The sequence below is a fragment of the Protopterus annectens genome, chromosome 2.part0 (assembly GCF_019279795.1).
Source record: "Protopterus annectens isolate FY-2018-M chromosome 2.part0, PAN1.0, whole genome shotgun sequence".
Classification (NCBI taxonomy): Eukaryota; Metazoa; Chordata; order Ceratodontiformes; family Protopteridae; genus Protopterus; species Protopterus annectens.
The window spans coordinates 1792256639-1792274230 of record NC_056728.1 but is presented as its reverse complement, the minus strand read 5'-3'; the positions used below and the strand labels follow the sequence as shown (position 1 = coordinate 1792274230).

Below are 17592 nucleotides of genomic sequence, written 5' to 3'. Positions count from 1 at the left end.
AGACAATTTTATGAGTGCCCGTAGTTTTTTGCTAATACTGATCAGAGATGCCTTACCTTTTTGGAATTTTGCTCTATCATTTAGTAGCTTCCTCCTTCTATTGTACAGTTTGCTTATGGCTGGGGTCCACCAGACAGGACGTCTGCCTTTGGAGGATTGGGTCTTGGTTTTATTTGGGATTGCATGATTCATGCATTCCTGAAGGTGTTCATAGAATGCCTTATTAAAGGATTCTGCGGTCTGGGCCATATTTTCCACAGGCCCGGGGGCTTTGAAGGATTCCACCTCAGTTTTGAGGAGTGTGAAATTTGCTTTAGAGAAGTTTTTCACTGTGGTTTTCTGGGCAGGGGGTGGTGTCGGGATGTGAATATCCAGTGAGATTAGTTTATGGTCTGATCTTACCAGTGAGGGACACACTTCTGGTCTGGAGCATAGAGTCCCCATGTTGGTGATGATCAGGTCCAGTATGTTTTCCCCTCTTGTGGGAGTGGTAACAAGTTGTTTCATAGCATTTGAGTTTATAAATTCTAGGAACCTTTGGGCTAGGGTGTTGGAGCTAGAGTAATGCTCCCAGTCTATGTTTGGGTAGTTGAAGTCGCCCAATATAATGGTGTTTGGAGAGACCTTCATATTTTCCAGTGTTCTCAGGAAGGCCGAGTGGGATTCCTGGGTTAGGGAGGGTGGTCTGTAGCAGGCTGTAAACTGGAAGGCAGTTTTACCCACTGTTAGTTGCACATGGATAGTCTCTGATGCTTCGTGCTGTGCCACCAACCTAGTGGTGTGGGTATCTTTGATGAATATTGATACTCCCCCTCCTTTTGTGGGTCGGTCCAAGTTTTGGGGCCAAAAAGCATGGTATGAGGTATAAACTGGTAGTGCTGGGGTGCTCTCAGGAGCCTTGAACCAGGTTTCTGTTACTGCACAGATATTGATGTTCTCCATGCTAAGGAGAGTTTTGAGTGCATGCATCTTGAGGTTTAGACTTCTGGCGTTGAGTAGCATTACTCTTAGTTTCTTATCCCTTGTGATACCTATGGAGGTGGGTTTGTCTTTTGAGCCTTGCCTAAAAAAGGCACTATGGGGGCAGCAAGAGCCTTTGCCAATATCCGAAAGCCCAGGGGTGACAGGTGCAAGCCGTCCCTAGCGAAGCATCGTGGCTTGTCGAGCATGTCATCCCAGGCTGACAGGCATTGGATCCCCTTTGAATGACACCAATACTTAAGCCAATTGTTGAAATTGATCATCTTGTCTTCATATTGTGGCTTCATTCTTGATGAGGGTAAGATGCTGATCAGGGTCATACCAGCCTGGGCCACATGCTCAGAGAGCTCCTCTATGTCTCTTTTCATGTAGTCCAGGGAGGTACGTCTCAGGTCATTCACACCAGCATGGACAATGACTGAGTCATATTTGTACTTGCCTTGGAGTGACCTGAGTGCTTGTGTTATGTGGCGGATCCTAGCGCCTGACAGGCAGCTCACCATGACCTTCTCCTTGTTCAGCCTGGTGAGCAGGACGTTAGTGTGCCTGACGATAGAGTCACCTATTACAAGTGTATCAGGTGTGTTGTTTAGCCTTAAGGGCTGTGACTGTTCAGCACACTGGCTTTGAGAGCTATGTGTTGCACGTGTTTTGTTTTGGGGTAGCGGTTGCTTGGGTGTCTGCTTTGGAGGTCTCTGCTGCTTAGGCAGATTTTTATTTAGAGCCTCCGAGTATGTTTTTGTGTGTTTATGTGTTTGGTTTGCTGTCGTGGTAGGTCTATGTGAGACTGGAATTGTACTGAGTGTGGTTTCCTTCTCCTCCTGACTGGTTATGCCAGTACTGAGTTGAGAGAGCTTAGCCTCCAGTTTGGCTATATGGATGCATCTCTTACATGTGTTGGAATTTGTTGGGAGGAGAAGAGAAGGTTGTCTGTGTACATGAGGCAGTTGTAACATTGCCTCAAGATTCCCAGATTCACCAGCTGGACCGGAGAGAAGATTGACAACTGACCTTTGGACATGCTAGAAAAGTATTAGGAATTCCTTTATAATTGAAAAAAAAGGGCCAATGGGGAACAAGGTACTCAAGAGGACTTTGTGAGAGTGTAGTGCTTTTAATTTTTTAGTGCTGACTTATATAATTGCTTTAGTGAGCAAGTGCCAGGTAACTTAAATGCAATGTGTTACAGGTAACTTAAATGCAAAAATGACTAACAGTAACTTTCTTTTAAGTGAAACAAGGAAATGAGTACAGTAAGCAATGCAGATATCACTAGGGATCCACAGAAGCGCTGAAAAGCCGCATTTTAGGTGGTATTAGCATTTCAGGGAAATAACAAGAAAACAAACAACACGCATACAAACAGAGCTAGATTCAGCAGGCCTGGATCTAGTCTATGCTACAGCAAACAAGGTGTACCAATTTCAGTAAGAAACAGTTGAAATATGCAGGCACTATAAGCCTTTAACCAGAAATTCCCAACTCAGAAAGGCAGAGTCCAGCCTCTCCTCCCACAAAAGTGCAGACCACGAACCTTCTTAATGTAAAATAACTGGCTTGAAGCCCAAGTGCTTAAACCAGAACTAATACACTTTTAGAATAACAGACACTGAGCCCTCAATCAGCAGTTCCCAACTTAGAAGGATGTAAGCTACCTGTCCTGCCACCACAGTGCAGGCCACAAACCTTCCTAATGTAAAAGTGCTTAATCCAAAAGACTTAGAATGATAGCTACACTTTAATCAAGTTACTACCAAGCAGTAATAAATACAATTGAATACTTTATTTATGGCCGTGGTCTACCAGATAGGTCTCCTGCCTTTGGAGGAGTGAGTCTTAGTTTTATTTGGGATAGCATGCTCCATGCATTCCTGAAGGTGTCCATAGAATGCTTTTGTAAAGGATTCTGCATTTCGGGCCATATTGTCCACTGGCCCAGGGGCTTTGAAGGATTCCACCTCAGTTTTGAGAAGTGTAAAGTTTGCTTTTGAGAAGTTCTTTACCGTGGTTTCCTTGGCTGGGGGTGGGGATGGAATATGGATGTCCAGTGAGATTTGTTTATGGTCTGATCTTACCAATGAGGGGTATACCTCTGGTGTGGAACATAGAGACCCCATGTTGGTGATGACCAGATCCAGTATGTTTTCCCCTCTTGTGGGAGTGGTGACTAGTTGTTCCATAGCATTTGAGTTTATAAATTCTAGGAACCGTTGGGCTAGGGTGTTTGGGCTTGAGTAGTTTTCCCAATCAATGTTTGGGTAGTTGAAGTCTCCCAATATAATAGTGTTTGGAGAGACCTTCATATTCTCCAGTGTTCTCAGGTATGGTGTCAACATTCTCAGGATCTAGAAGCAATGATTTCTATCATACCTTGCCTATGCCTAGAGTTCTTTTGGTGGGCAGAGGCCTGTCACCAAAACAAGGGACTACCATTAACTCTACCCCCTGCCGCCCAAACCCTAACAACGTATGCATGGGGGGCTCACCTGGCAGGGAAGTGCATGAACTATCAATTGGACAAATTTTGCACAAGGACTCCCCACAAACAAGCTTGGTAAAGTGGATGCTCTGTACTTTAGCTGGAAAAACAGTTTATGCCTTTCCTCCTCTGCTTCTCCTCTCCAAAGTACTACTAAAGAGCAAGCAGGACAAACCAAGGATGATTTTGATTGCACCAGACTGGCCACGCCAACACTGGTACCCCCTCTTGCGCAGTGTGTCACTGTTGACCCCATGGCACCTGCCTCAGACCCCTACCCTGTTGTCGCAGCAGGAGAACCAGATTCTGCACCCTAAGCTTCAAACACTGAACCTAGCAGCCTGGCTAATTACTTAATCTCTCCTTTACCATCCCTCAGTAAACCAGTGATGGATATCATTTTAGAGGCAAGGAGGCCTAGTACTAGAAAATCTTATGCTGAAAAATGGAAAAGATTCTGTGCCTGGAACCAATCTCAAGGGATGAGGACAGCAGCACCCAGTTTACCTCAGATTTTGCAATACTTAACTGAGTTGCTTCACAAGGGACTTTCTTTTTCCTCCATCAAAATTCACGCCTCAGCCATTTCAGCTCATTATAACACAGAGCCTCCCCTCTTCTCTCATCCACTGCTCAAGCAGTTCCTCAGAGGGGCCAAAAATTTAAGGCCACCCACGAGAGCTCCAACTCCAGCCTGGGACCTTAACTTTGCATTGGAGAAACTCACTCTTCCTCCTTTCGAGCCAGCTGCTACTGCAGATTTAAAATTCCTTTCTTGGAAAACAGCTTTTAACAATCACTTCAGCAAGAAGGGTATCTGAATTACAGGCCCTTATGGCAGTGGAGCCTTTCATCATCTTTCATGCAGACAGGGTGCCCCTTAGAACCAATCCCTCCTTCATGCCCAAGGTGGTATCCAGTGTGGCTCTTAATCAGTCCATTCATTTGCCAGCCTTCTTTCCTAATCCACAGAACAAAGGGGAACGGATTCTGCACTCCTTAGATGTGCACAGAAAACTTAGATTCTACTTGGACAGGGCTAAACCTCAAAGGAAATCTGAACAACTGCTGGTGGCATTTGCTGCAAGGACAGAGGGGAAGGCTTTTTCAAAGCTAACCATTTCTAAATGGATAGGCCATTGCATTCATTTCTGCTATAAGCACCATGGAAAACCTATCCCACAGGGGATCAGACCCCACTCAACCAGGGCTGCATCTACCTCTACAGCCTTTCTCAGAGGCATCCCTACCAGGGACATCCTAGAAGCTGCTACCTGGAGTTCAATACATACTTTCACCAAGCATTACCATTTGCCATTTTTCTCTAAATCCAGAGCTGGCTTTGCCACTGCAGTCTTGCAGGGCCTTATAGCTGGTCCTAATGCTATCTAAATTCCTCCTCCCATCCTTAGCTTTGGGAATCTTCCCAAATGTGATGACTGCAAAAGTGAGACACAAAGAACATAGTACAGTTGTGTACACTTAACCATAAATGCAGATGTTCGAGTGTATTCACTGTTGCAGTCCTGGTTACCCTCCCTCCAGCCCCCTGACTTCTTTTGGCTATACCTCTACCCTCCTTTACTATGTTTAAAAGCTTTTTGGTGTATTTGCTTTTTTGTTGGAGGTATAAACGTGTATATATATATATATATATATATATAATTGCTTCCTAGTAGGGGGGCACCTGACATCTGGGCAAGAAAAAACTGATGTAATGGCGTCAGCTGCATGTTTTATACCCCTAACGACCTGACGTCACGGAAGAAGAGACAGCAACCAGCCCAGGACCCAAGACTTTGTTAACCAGGCGGACTGAGGGCTACTGCAAGCAGATAACCCAAATGTGATGACTGCAACAGTGAATGCACTCGAACATCTACATTTATGGTAAGTGTACACAACTGTACTTTCTCCTTGTGAACCTGAGGAATATAAAGAAGGTGTTGGAAAAGAAAGATTTAAGAAGATTGGTTTGCTTCAGGCACAAGACAAATGGCTCCACACCCTGAAGTTTTTGCTTCAAAGTTTGTTTTCTTGCTGTATAGCTCTGGAGTGACTTGTGATTTTTTTCCCCCAATAGTTTAGCACACAGTTTGTTAACTGCATATTCTCTACTGTGAAGCTACTTCCCACAAACGAGTGAGGAGGGGAAACTAATCACTCAAGCAACTGTTTTCATATAAGACTGTAGCACAGCTCTGGGACACTGGTTCCTATAAAACCTCCACTCAGATAGGACATCAGTGCCAGATTAGGACTGGCCTTCCAGTATTCTGAAGCTCTGATCTCATGTTATTAAGCGCTTTCTTTAACCCTTGGTGTGGTTCAGTAGCCCTATGTCAGGGCAGACTTTTCATCTTGTTTCAATGACTTGTTTACACTGAATTAAAAAAAAATGTAAGCATATACTAATGTTGTAGTTATTTTGTCTTCTTTCAATGACTAATACAAAAGACGCACATTTTACTTATAAACTGTCACAATGTTCTTATAGATTCATAGGTAAGTACTAGGCTAGCTGCCCTTGAGGGCTATTTTAAGCCTAGCCAGTTTCCCTTTTTGTGCTTGAATTACCCTGTCCCATTTGGTTATCGACTTGCCTTACCCATCCCATGATTGACAATTATATATTACCGCTAATGAGAATAACTGTGATCATACCATAGATAATTTAGGGTATCTATCCATGGGATAAAGTGTTTAGCAGCTGCATCTATCCATTAGTAGTACACGGGGGCAGTCTTGGGGTAAATTTTCTATTTCCCATCCATAGTTCTAAGTTGCACATGAAAATGAACAGGGATAAACTTTATTTTATGTGGATGGGGAGTCTGTTCCATAGCAGCAGTATCCTCTATGAAATATACTTGCACCTCCAAACTCTTCTGTTGATGTTGCAAAAGAGGTTTAGATCCCTAGACCATGTATTTCTGATGCCATTTGACTTGCTGATGTGCAGTAAATCCATCAGTAATGGGTTGGAGGATACCTTGTACGCCAGACACAGGTCAGCCTTAGCAGTCTGTAGGATACCCAATATAGTGAAAAGGCTTTGAGTTGGTCCATGTAGGAAAAGTTGTTTAGGCCTTTTATCCTTTTGGAAAGGTATCTATGTGGGCATTCCAGTTGCTGGATGTGTCTGGACAGATGCATATCACAGGGGATGTTATATTCAATGATTGGCTAAATGAAGGCTGTATAAAGGGGGACAAAGACATTCCTAAACCTAGACACAATACCTTTGTTAATAAGCTGTGAAAAACAGAAAATTTAATTTAAGTTTTCTTAAAATGCACTTAAAATATAATGAGCATCCAAAATACAGTTGCCTATTTTATAAGCTCAAAAAGCACTCAGAGCTGTGCAGTGTACCGGTACAAATCTGTTACACAGGACTGGCTCCAGTACCCCTAGCAAACCCTATTTATTATAGGCTTCTCACTAGCCAAGCCCTCCTCAACCATAGCCCTTGTTTTCTTAATGCAGAGCCAGTTTTCTGTCCACCATACTAATCTGACTCCTTCTTCCATACTCTTCAGCATCCCCAGTAACATCCTATATGCTACCAATGAAAGGTTTTGCCAAAAATCCAAGTATAGAACATCCACTGTGTTCCCCTTACCTAGTTTGTCAATGTCCTCTCCATAAAACAGTCAGATTTGTTTGGTAAAACACTTACTGCACCAAGAGATGTGTCTGGACAGATGCATATCACAGGGGATGTTATATTCAATGATTGGCTAAATGAAGGCGTCGTTTAGCGTCGCCTCAGACTTCGACAGTGTTTAACTAACAAACTATGGTATTATTGTATTCTTCTGCATAGTATGAATACTGTATTCTAACTATTCATAAAATCACTCTAAATACTTGGTTACAGTATAGTATTGCTCAAGATTATGTTTTCAGTCTGCTATCACATTTGAAATGTAACTAACCTCTGCCTGCTTCTAAACAGTTTTGTAGACTCGCTAAAGCTACTATCTCTCTCCCTTATTTCTCTCTTTAGACTCCCCCCCATACTAGAGGCTCACCGCGTGGTTCCTAAGCCCCCGTCACAGACTTATGTGGACTCCCAGTGTGAATGCACAGACCAGCCTTCTTCCAATTCCTTTGCATTTAGTCCAAAAGCACATAAAGAGACTCAAGGTAAATGACTATTCTACCCTAAAGTGTGCTATCTGACTAGCATCTGCTGCAGGTATTAAAAAGTACCAGATCTAAAAGTAATCTTTTATCCTACTGACAATTCCAGCATAAACCAAAAAGGCATTAAAACTAACAAGAAAAAGACATTAAAACTAACAAGCTGACTTTGTAAGCTGTTACCTTTAGGACCCAGGAAAAACCCTTGTGGTGTAGTCCCCGCTCCGCTTCGCCCTCGCTCCGCTCGGGCTTGCTCCGCTCCCCACCCTGCCCCCTATTCCCACCCGCCCCCAATACCTCTACATTTATTAGGTCATTAAGCCCATCCCCCTCATCACCAACCAATCACAACTGTCCCTCACTCTGACTCCTCTCCCTCCCATTTTCTTTGTTCTGTCTGTACTACCAAGACTACTCCCTCGGTCCGCCCACCAACCTTCCTCTATCCCTCTTCCCTCCATTATTCCCCCAGCTTTTTTATATACCCACTCTACCAAGGTAATTCCCACTAGCATATTACACTCATCTACCTCCCCTCTCACCATGGATAGAAACTCTTTCACCACCCTTCCCTTCTTATCATTACTCCTTATTATCTCTTATCTCTTAACAAGTTATGAAACTCTAGCCCTAGCAGGAGCCTACCTCCCCAAGGGTCATACCTCTCTACATTCCCAAAACCCCTCCAATCTCATCCCTCCCTCCCACTACCCTGTTAGCAACCTGATTTCCAAAAGAACCCATCCTACCCTCCGCCTCCCTAAAGCACCTTCAACTAAGGACACTCTCAAATTACTAATCAAGCTCCAAAAAATATTTGACTACTTGAAAAAATCCATCACAAAAGATGGCGATATCCACCCCAACCCAGGCCCTAACTTTGACCTAGGCCCTAACACCTTGAAAGCAGCTAGAAGCTCAGTGGGCTCCCTCCTTATCCTTCACCTGAATCTAAGAAGTATCAATAATAAGGTACACAACTTACATGCCATGCTTGCAACCCACTCCCTGACATCATGTGTCTATCAGAAACATGGCTCAAACCTAGCACTAAGGATGAAGAAATCATCCCACCTGGGTATAACATTCTCAGGGCCGACCGAATCACTAGAAAGGGTGGGGGAACAGCTGTCATGTTTAAGAACTCCTTGAACGTTACAATGCACCCTCTCCAACCCCCAAAAATTCCTACCCTAGAACTAATTTCCCTAAAGCTATGCCTAAACAACCAAAAAAGTATTAATCTCTTAGTAATTTACTTACCACCAGGCAAAAATGTTGAAAACCTTGAACAATTACTCAGTTGGTTAGCTGCCACCTATCCCCAAGAAACTATAATACTAGGAGATGTTAATATTGACTGGTCCCTCTACTCCAAACACTCAAATCCTCTCCCCATCAACTTACATGGCTTCTCCCAAAACATTCTATCTCCCACTAGAATTGGAAATGCTCAACAAAAGGAGAGCATCATTGACTGGATTCTTACTAATAAGACTCCAAACAACTATACTGCAGGGACCCTTCCAAACGACCTTCGTGACCACCTTATTACCTTTATCATAAAACACAAATGTCCGACCTCAAACCATCCCCTAACCAGACTAGTTAGGAATAGTAAGAATTTTGTCCCAGACCATTTTCTTGCAGACCTCAAAACATGCAATTGGTCCATCCTTAAAACTCTTGCCACAAAGTAAGTAGAATAAACTGGTAACAAAACACAGTTCATATGAATTGTATTTTACATTAAAGGATTGGACTTCTCAGCAGGTGAACTGTGTTTTGTTACCATCCTTAAAACTCTCCCCTTAGATGAGAGTGTGTCATATTTTAATGACATCTTCCTCAAGATACTTGACTCTCACGCTCCAATGAGACTTACTAGACCTAAGGAACGTATCGCACCTTGGTTAACAAAAGATACCAAATCCAAAATTAAACTCCGTGATCAGGCCTGGAATAAATGGAGATCTACCAAAACCCACCTTGACCGCATCAAGTTTCTACAACTTAGAAACTCAACCAAAGCAGCCGTTATGACTGACAAAAAACAATATTTCTGCCACCTCCAAGACAAACACCAGCATAATCCTAAAAAATTCTGGGCTGGGTTCAATCACCTCCTTCATCCGGGTAAATCCACCACCCCCATCCCTGAAAAACTTTTGGGCAAAGATCCAGGACAAATAGCCAACACTTTTAATTCATTTTTTACTGAGACCATCCAGTCTCGCCAATCAGCTTACCACTTCTCCCTCAGCCACAACCTTAACTAAAGACCCAACTCAACCCTCCTTTAACCTACAACCCACATCTACCTCCTATTTTCGAACCCTCTTGAAAAAACTCAAACCAACTACCTTAGCGGCTGACTTACTCCCAGCCAATTACTTACAATTAGCATCTGACGCCATAGCCTACCCTGTTTCAATCTTGATCAACCGGTCCATTTCTGAAGCGTCTATTCCTTCAATCTGGAAAATCTCCTATATCATCCCTCTGCATAAAGGTGGGTCCTCCACTGACACATCTAACTACAGACCAATAGCTATACTATCTCCCCTAGCCAAGATCTTGGAACGCTGCGTTCACAAACAACTCATTACCCATCTTTCTCATAATAACCTTCTCTCTAACACCCAGCATGGCTTTCGCCCCCATCATAGCACAACCTCTGCCCTTCTCTCCTTTGTTGACTCAGTCAACCAAAACCACAATAATAAACTTATATCCTCTGCGCTATTTCTCGATCTATCAAAAGCTTTCGACATGGTCAATCACAAACAGTTGATTCACACACTGGAAAACTTTCAACTTAGCAAATCAACCATAAGTTGGTTTAATGACTACCTCTCTTGTAGAAAACAGGCAGTCCAGTGGCAAAACACTCTATCAGACCTACTCCCAACTAATATCAGTGTTCCCCAAGGATCTATTCTTGGTCCCCTTCTTTTTTCCCTTTTTATAAATGGTCTACACTCGATCATTCCCAAAGCCACCTGCATTCAATACGCAGACGATTCCACCCTGATCTGCTCGGATGTTTCCCTCGCTAAACTCCAAATTGCAACCCAAAATTGCTTCTCCTTAGTTGAACAATGGTTCTCAGAACTAAAGCTTTTACTTAACCCAACCAAAACCAAATTACTTCTATTTTTCCCCACACCAATTACCTCCCAAGGAAAAGAACCACCTAGTACCAACAACCCAACCTTCCACGTGTCCTCCAACAATGGGACCATAATCGAACTCGTCTCCCACACTAAACTATTAGGGGTGACCATAGATAACAAGCTTAAATTTGATACACATGTCAGTCTGACCATCAAGTCAGTTAACAAGAAACTTGGGTCTATGTATAGAATAAAGAACTTCTTAACCCCGCACACAAAACTAACTATAGCCAGGACCCACCTCCTCTCCACACTCCTTTATGCATCCCCAGTATTCTCCTTCCTTAACAAGAGAGAACTCAACAAACTATCTACAACCTATAACCATATAGCCAGATTCATAACAGGAATGCCCTATCGCACCCATCACTGCCAAAATCTAAGGACACTGGAATGGCTAGAACTGCCCAACATTCTCAAACTCAACCAACTCACTGAGATTTTTAAAACAATCAACCATCCAGAAAAACCCCCCTCACTGAACAAAATATTTACCCCCTACTCCAACCTTATATCCCTTCGGTCGTCCAAAAGCCTACTAGTTCAGACCATTAAACCTAACAACTCGGGAGGCAATGCACTCTATGCTAATTCCATTGGCAAATCCTGGAATGCCCTCCCAAACAACCTAAGGCATATGACCTCTCCTCACCAATTCAAAAAACACCTCGAGGATCTCCTAAAGTCCCAATGGCTATGCCCTTGCTCTAATCCAGACTAATAGCAAACGCCCCAGGCCCACCAAAGCCTCTACCCAACCCAAAACCTTAATGGGTTCATAATGTAGCCAGGTTAGATCATCATTTTAAGCCTGTGCCTCTTTTAACTAACATGTTTAACCTGTTTGATTGCTTTATTCTTGAATGTAATAATAATCAATTAATCTTCTTATGTTTCTGTTAAACTACCTCTGACTATATTTTTGAATGTAATAATAATTATTTACTCTTCTGATGTTTCTGTTTATATACCTCTATCTCTTTTGGAGCTTTTCTCCCCGGGCCTCTACTGAAAATGGACATGTATCCAGCTAGACTAGCCCGGTCAACAAATGTAAAATAAAAATAAATAAAATAAAATAGATAGAGACAGTGCTATGTATCTATAGAGTATTGGCTTTCAGGAAGGTAATTAGACTAAATTAATTAATTATGTTTTCATTCCATTGCATAATAAGCTACCTGTATTAAAACATATGCTCACTTTCAAATACTTATTAGGTTTTCTCTTTGCTTCTTAGATGATTTTCATCATAGCTTCTTTACAACATTTTCTCTGTGTCTACCATCTAGTGTCCTGTTCTGTCCTTGCTGCTTGATCTTTCTTTGCAGAGCCCTTTCTTACCTCTACTGTTTTCCTTTTACTAACACTTTTTCTCCAAACCCAAATATGTTTTCAAACTGCTCTGTGCACTCCTACTTTAACATATCCCCAGAATATTTAACTTTTGGAATGTCTACACACTAGTGTATATAAATGTATCCTCAACTCCATGACCCTTAGATAAAACTCTACCCTGCTAATGTCCCAGATATCTATTAGATCCTCCTCAACACATAAACTACACATATTACATTGCAGAACAATCATTATTGCTCTCTGGCTCCCTGACATGACATTGTTTCCTTTCACTTTGTTAGTCAGGTAGGCCCATAGGGACAAAATCCTCATTTTGAGAGCAGTTAGGAAGCTTGGAGAGGTTAACTGATTTGATCATGTTTACATGGTACATGAATGGGAGCTTATGGGATGGAATCCTTAGTCTACAGCTTCTGAGCTTAATATCTGAATCAGTTTAAGGAAATGCCTCCACTGTTCACTACTACCTTTTTCACTCATGAGAATTAGGTTCAACAAGTTATACTCAGCCCCTCCCCCTTTGTTAGTGTTCTCACCTTCTGTTAGCGCTGAACTTCCAGTAGCAGAGGGTATCCTTTCAGTTCAATAAGTCTTTAATTAAACTAGAGTCCAACAAGCCCACATCAAAGATGTTTTCACTTATAATCTTTTAATTACCTTGAGGTTCTGTGATCTTTTGATAAATGTTTACTATGGTTCATCTCAAAAGTCAGTTTAGTTACAGGCCAATTGCAGATTATGTGCAAAAGATGTCAACTCACCAGCATACGTAGGCCTCAACAGGTTCCAGTGTATTTGGTGTCATAATCCAAGGGGACATCCGAAACACCACTTTATCAGTAAAAAGAGGGATCTCAGGAACTCCCTGTCGAAAAGAATGCAGCAATCAAAGTACTGAAATATCAAGAGAAACTCTTATATGAAAGCTCAGTATGTTAGTGGCAGGGCTTCTTTATCATTGCATATACAATGCAGTCTTGCACAATTATAATTTATTATTTTAAAGCTGTATATCAACAACCTGCTTGAAATGCTTTAGCTGTAAATCTGAGAAGACCAAATGTCCTTTACATGGCTACACTGTGAAACTAAGGATGCTCTGAAATTCTCCAGTTGGATATTTTACCATCTCCTTTGAAAACTGGCTTTGGGCTTAATTAGATTTACTAGATAACAAAATAAAAGTAAAATAATTATACTGATACAAATTTTAAGTGGCTACACAGCCATTCATCAGCGGATTTATTCAAGCACTGTGTTAACAAGTCATTATTTTGAAACAAATAAAACTGGCAAACCTAAAACAAACAAAAAAACAAAACAAATAAAAAGTTTGTAAGAAGTATTTCTGCATGGTCAACTCTAGTTATTCTTACTCCAATTTACTGCAAGGATACACAGTCTCAGACATGAGAGAATATTTCATTGTTACAAAAACTCTCCCTTGCCTCTAACGTTTTCACAATCTCAAGGTTAGTATAATAAAATCTTCTTCTTCTTCTTCTTTCGGCTTTTCCCGGTTAGGGGTCGCCACAGCGGATAATCTGTCCGCTCATGATTGGCAGTGGAGTTTTACGGTGTCGAGTTGCCAGCCCGGCACCCAACCTTCCACAGAAGGCCCACACATGCACACACTCACACCTAGGGCCAATTTAGAGTGTCCAGTTCACCTACTGCATGTCTTTGGGATGTGGGAGGAAACAGGAGCACCCGGTGGAAACCCACGCGACCACAGGGAGGACATGCAGACTCTGCACAGAAGGCACCCCAGTCGAGAATCGAACCAGAGAACCTCTTGCTTTGAGGCAGCAACGCTAACCGCTGCACCACCGTGGCTGCCTGCTGCACCACCATGGTCATATGAAATAAAAAAATAAAAAAAAACACCTGTGACAACAAACAAACACTGTTTTTGTTCCTGCAATGCAGCACTCCAAGAAAGTGTGAGAAGCAATATTAGGTTTCCAGTTTAAGCAACTCCATAACACATTGAAGGCTTTCCCACCATCTGTCAAGATTCCCTGACTTTTCAGTTTAGTATGGCAAGTAGATAACAGAAAATTTACGACTTTGATGTCATACAAGAACTATATGCCCAAACATTCCGCTCATTATGTTCTGTATAAGTAGGGCCTTAAGTACTTATCAACGTAAGACCTCCTAAGGATGATTGCTTGATGTATTTTTTTATTCAGAAAGTGTTGTAAACCCTAGTACATCTTCAGGAAATATGGTTAAATAATTAAGCACACTTCGCAAAAATAATAATTCATCATATCTTGTGAGAACCAACCAGTTTATATACTTAAAAGGTAGCCACTTGGTCTTAGACATCACTTGTGAAAATTGTACCTACATGTACTAGTGATTCACGGGAAGTACTTAAATGTTGGTGTTTTGTATCACCTTGCTTCTTTTAGACTTTATGTTTTCAGTGTGTGTGATGTCGAACACCGTATTGTTTGCTTGTGTATGAGCTGCTTATGACCTGCCTGTCTTTCTGTACTAATAAAGCAGTAATAGTAAAAGTATTAATGATGAGGCTATTATTACTTATCTGTACAGAAGGATAATAACTTCTTGCCTTATAATGGTTCAGCTCAGTATTTATGAAGTAACATATTTATTTATTTACTTGTCATTTGTTTACTGGGAAAGTCCAAGTGGGAAAGTGGGATAATATCCCATTTTCAGTGGAGGCCCGGAAGAAAAGCTCCAAATTGGTATAGTATGGTTACAGTTAAATAAAGTTATTGCAAAGCCTAATACAGAAGAATGACAAATTAACTAAGTGAAAATTCAACTTTTCATACAGTGTGAACATATACATACATAATGTGAATATTTGGACAGCTGTAACAAGTAGAAAAAGAACATTGTCAAGATAAAATATTACAAGTTGCAGTTCATAGATATAACATTAAACACACTGAGTATACTCTTTGGAACAGAGATGTTGTTGTTGTTGTTGTCTTTCGGCTTTTCCCGGTTAGGGGTTGCCACAGCGGAACTCCGGTCCGCTAATGATTGGCAGTAGATTTTCACAAGCGCCAAGTTTCCAGCTCGGCGTCCAACCTTCAACGAAGGCATGCCCATTTACGCATGTCTTTGGAACAGAGATGACTAGATAATATAGCCTCGGCAAAAAATATATTTGTCCTTTGTCTAAGAAATAGATTTTACTAATTCCTTTTCTCTGTTAGTACGCTAAGGGGTGGAAGGGTCTAGTTCGGCCTGGAGTAGCACAGGAGCAGAGGCCAGGTTTTATTTAGGTAGTCTTTCAGCAGTTATTTCAAACTGGAGAGATTACAGAAATATGTAATTTGCAAGGGGATACAATTCCATTTTTAGCGACAGAGTATGAGTACAGACTTTGGCCAGATGATTTGTGGGATTTATATATGCTGAGAAGATGCTGTTCATGAGATCAAAGCAGTCTATTAGGGTGACAGGAATGGAAAACATAAGTAAAAGCAGGGCAGTCACTGGATTTGTGAATAATGTGTGGAGATAAGTTGCAAGTAATCTAAGTGGCGAGGCAGTTTGAGCCAATTCAGATCAGGGCAATGTAATGGTGGCTGCAGTATTGTTTGTTTATGGCAAAATTTCAACATTATTATAGCACGCCTCCAGCTTATCTTTAACTGTAGCCTGAAAGGTGGTTATGAAAAGTGCACTGTAGACGAGAGATAGGAGAAGGTAGGTAGGTGCAAGGGTGGTTTTGGTGGTGGTGTTAAAGAAGTCTGTATGTCTGTAGAACATTCCTAATTTTTTGTGAGTCTTTTTTATGTTAGTTTGAACATGCAGTTCAAATTTAAGGTTAACATATATAATCAGTCCAAGAAATTTTGTATGGGAAACTATTTAAATTTCAGTTTTGATTGGTGAAAATATGTTGAAATTAGCTTTATCAAGCATGTGTGATTTGGAGAAAAATAACATCAACTTTGTATTTTAGGGATGAATAGTAGCTGGCATTATGTAGCTATTTTTCAACTGAGGAAAAGAAATTACTTGCATGATATATTGGAGTTGCAGCAAGTTATTAGTTACACATGTAAATGTGGAATCATCAGCATACTGTACAAGAGAGGCTGGACCTACACAGCTATAGAGGTCACTGAGAATAATATTAAAGAGGAGGGGACCAAGAGTAGAGAACTGGGGTACACCAGCGGAGACTTGCAGGTATGGAGAGAGTATTTTGCCATTTTACAGACTGGAACATATCTGTTAAATAGCTACCGAACCGTAGTAATGAAGAAGGGGATAGTCCAAGTTGAGACAGTTTATAAAGGAGTTTAGAATGAGAAACTGTTTTGAAGGCATTTGACAGGTCAAAGGATAAGGAGGAAACAAATCTGCCTGATTCCCTGTATTTGTTTATAGTGTCAGTGAATGACAGGAGGGGAGTAGCTGTACTGTGCTTTTGGAGGAAGCCATGTTGAGTGGATGTTAAGAGCTGTTCTTGTAGAAGATATTGGAAGAGTTACTTATGAATACATCTTTCAATAGTTTTTGACAGAGGTAATAATATTGAAATAAGCCAAAAGTCAAAGATGTCAGCCGACATGACACCTTAATGAAAAGGGATAATATAGGATTTTTTCCATAGTGAGGGTACATAGGATTCAGCTACTGATCTATTGATAAATATAGAGACTGGGCATGTTATAGCATCAGCAGCTATATTGAGATATTCAGGTGGGAGGTTGTCAGCTACAGGTTTGAGTTTAAGTAGACTTTTTATATCATTGATGTGAAGACAGGTCCTAAGTGAAAGTTGCTAGCAATGGATATAGAAGGTGAATTAGGAATGCTAGGGGGATAAAGGAAGTGATAGTGTGTTTGGTGCACAGATAATATTGGTTTTGGTCTAATATACTGTTCATTGAATTACTAGGATTGGATGTTACTGTAGGGGCAGTAGAAGTACTGGATGGGAATGAAGACGTTTTAGAATAGGGAGGCAATGCTTTCTATGAAGTAGGTATTGAATAAAGTTACAATTTCTAGTGGAGAGCTATTATGACATGGGTTGGGTTCCTTATTTGAGCCCAGATGTAACAGGTTATTTATTGATGTCCAGAAAATTTGGGGATCATTTTTGTGCTGAAGTTGTAGATGGCTACAATATATATATATATATATATATATATATATATATATATATATATACATATATATATATATATATATATATATATATATATTAGAACACCAAACATTCAAAATTTCGAGTATTCTAATAGCAACCCGTTTTCAGCGAACACTGAAAACAGCAATTAGTCAAATTTTGCACTGATTAAACATTCACTTCAGTGATATGGATAAGGTTTAGTTCTATAATTAAATGTTTATGGATGTATATGCATGTGTATATACATGTTTATGCATAACTTTGGGCTATCTGTAAAGAATATATGTAAGTGAATGAAGTAAATATGC

General features: G+C 41.0%; 1 protein-coding gene across 1 annotated transcript in view; it reads right to left on the bottom strand.

Moving 5' to 3' along the window:
• The window catches only part of PADI2 (peptidyl arginine deiminase 2), a 1404027-nt gene that overhangs the window by 499098 nt on the left and 887337 nt on the right, over positions 1-17592 (bottom strand). Inside the window, exon 8 of the mRNA XM_044061822.1 lies at positions 12906-13009. Within this exon, the coding sequence (XP_043917757.1) occupies positions 12906-13009 (104 nt within the window). The remainder of the gene's footprint in view (positions 1-12905; positions 13010-17592) is intronic.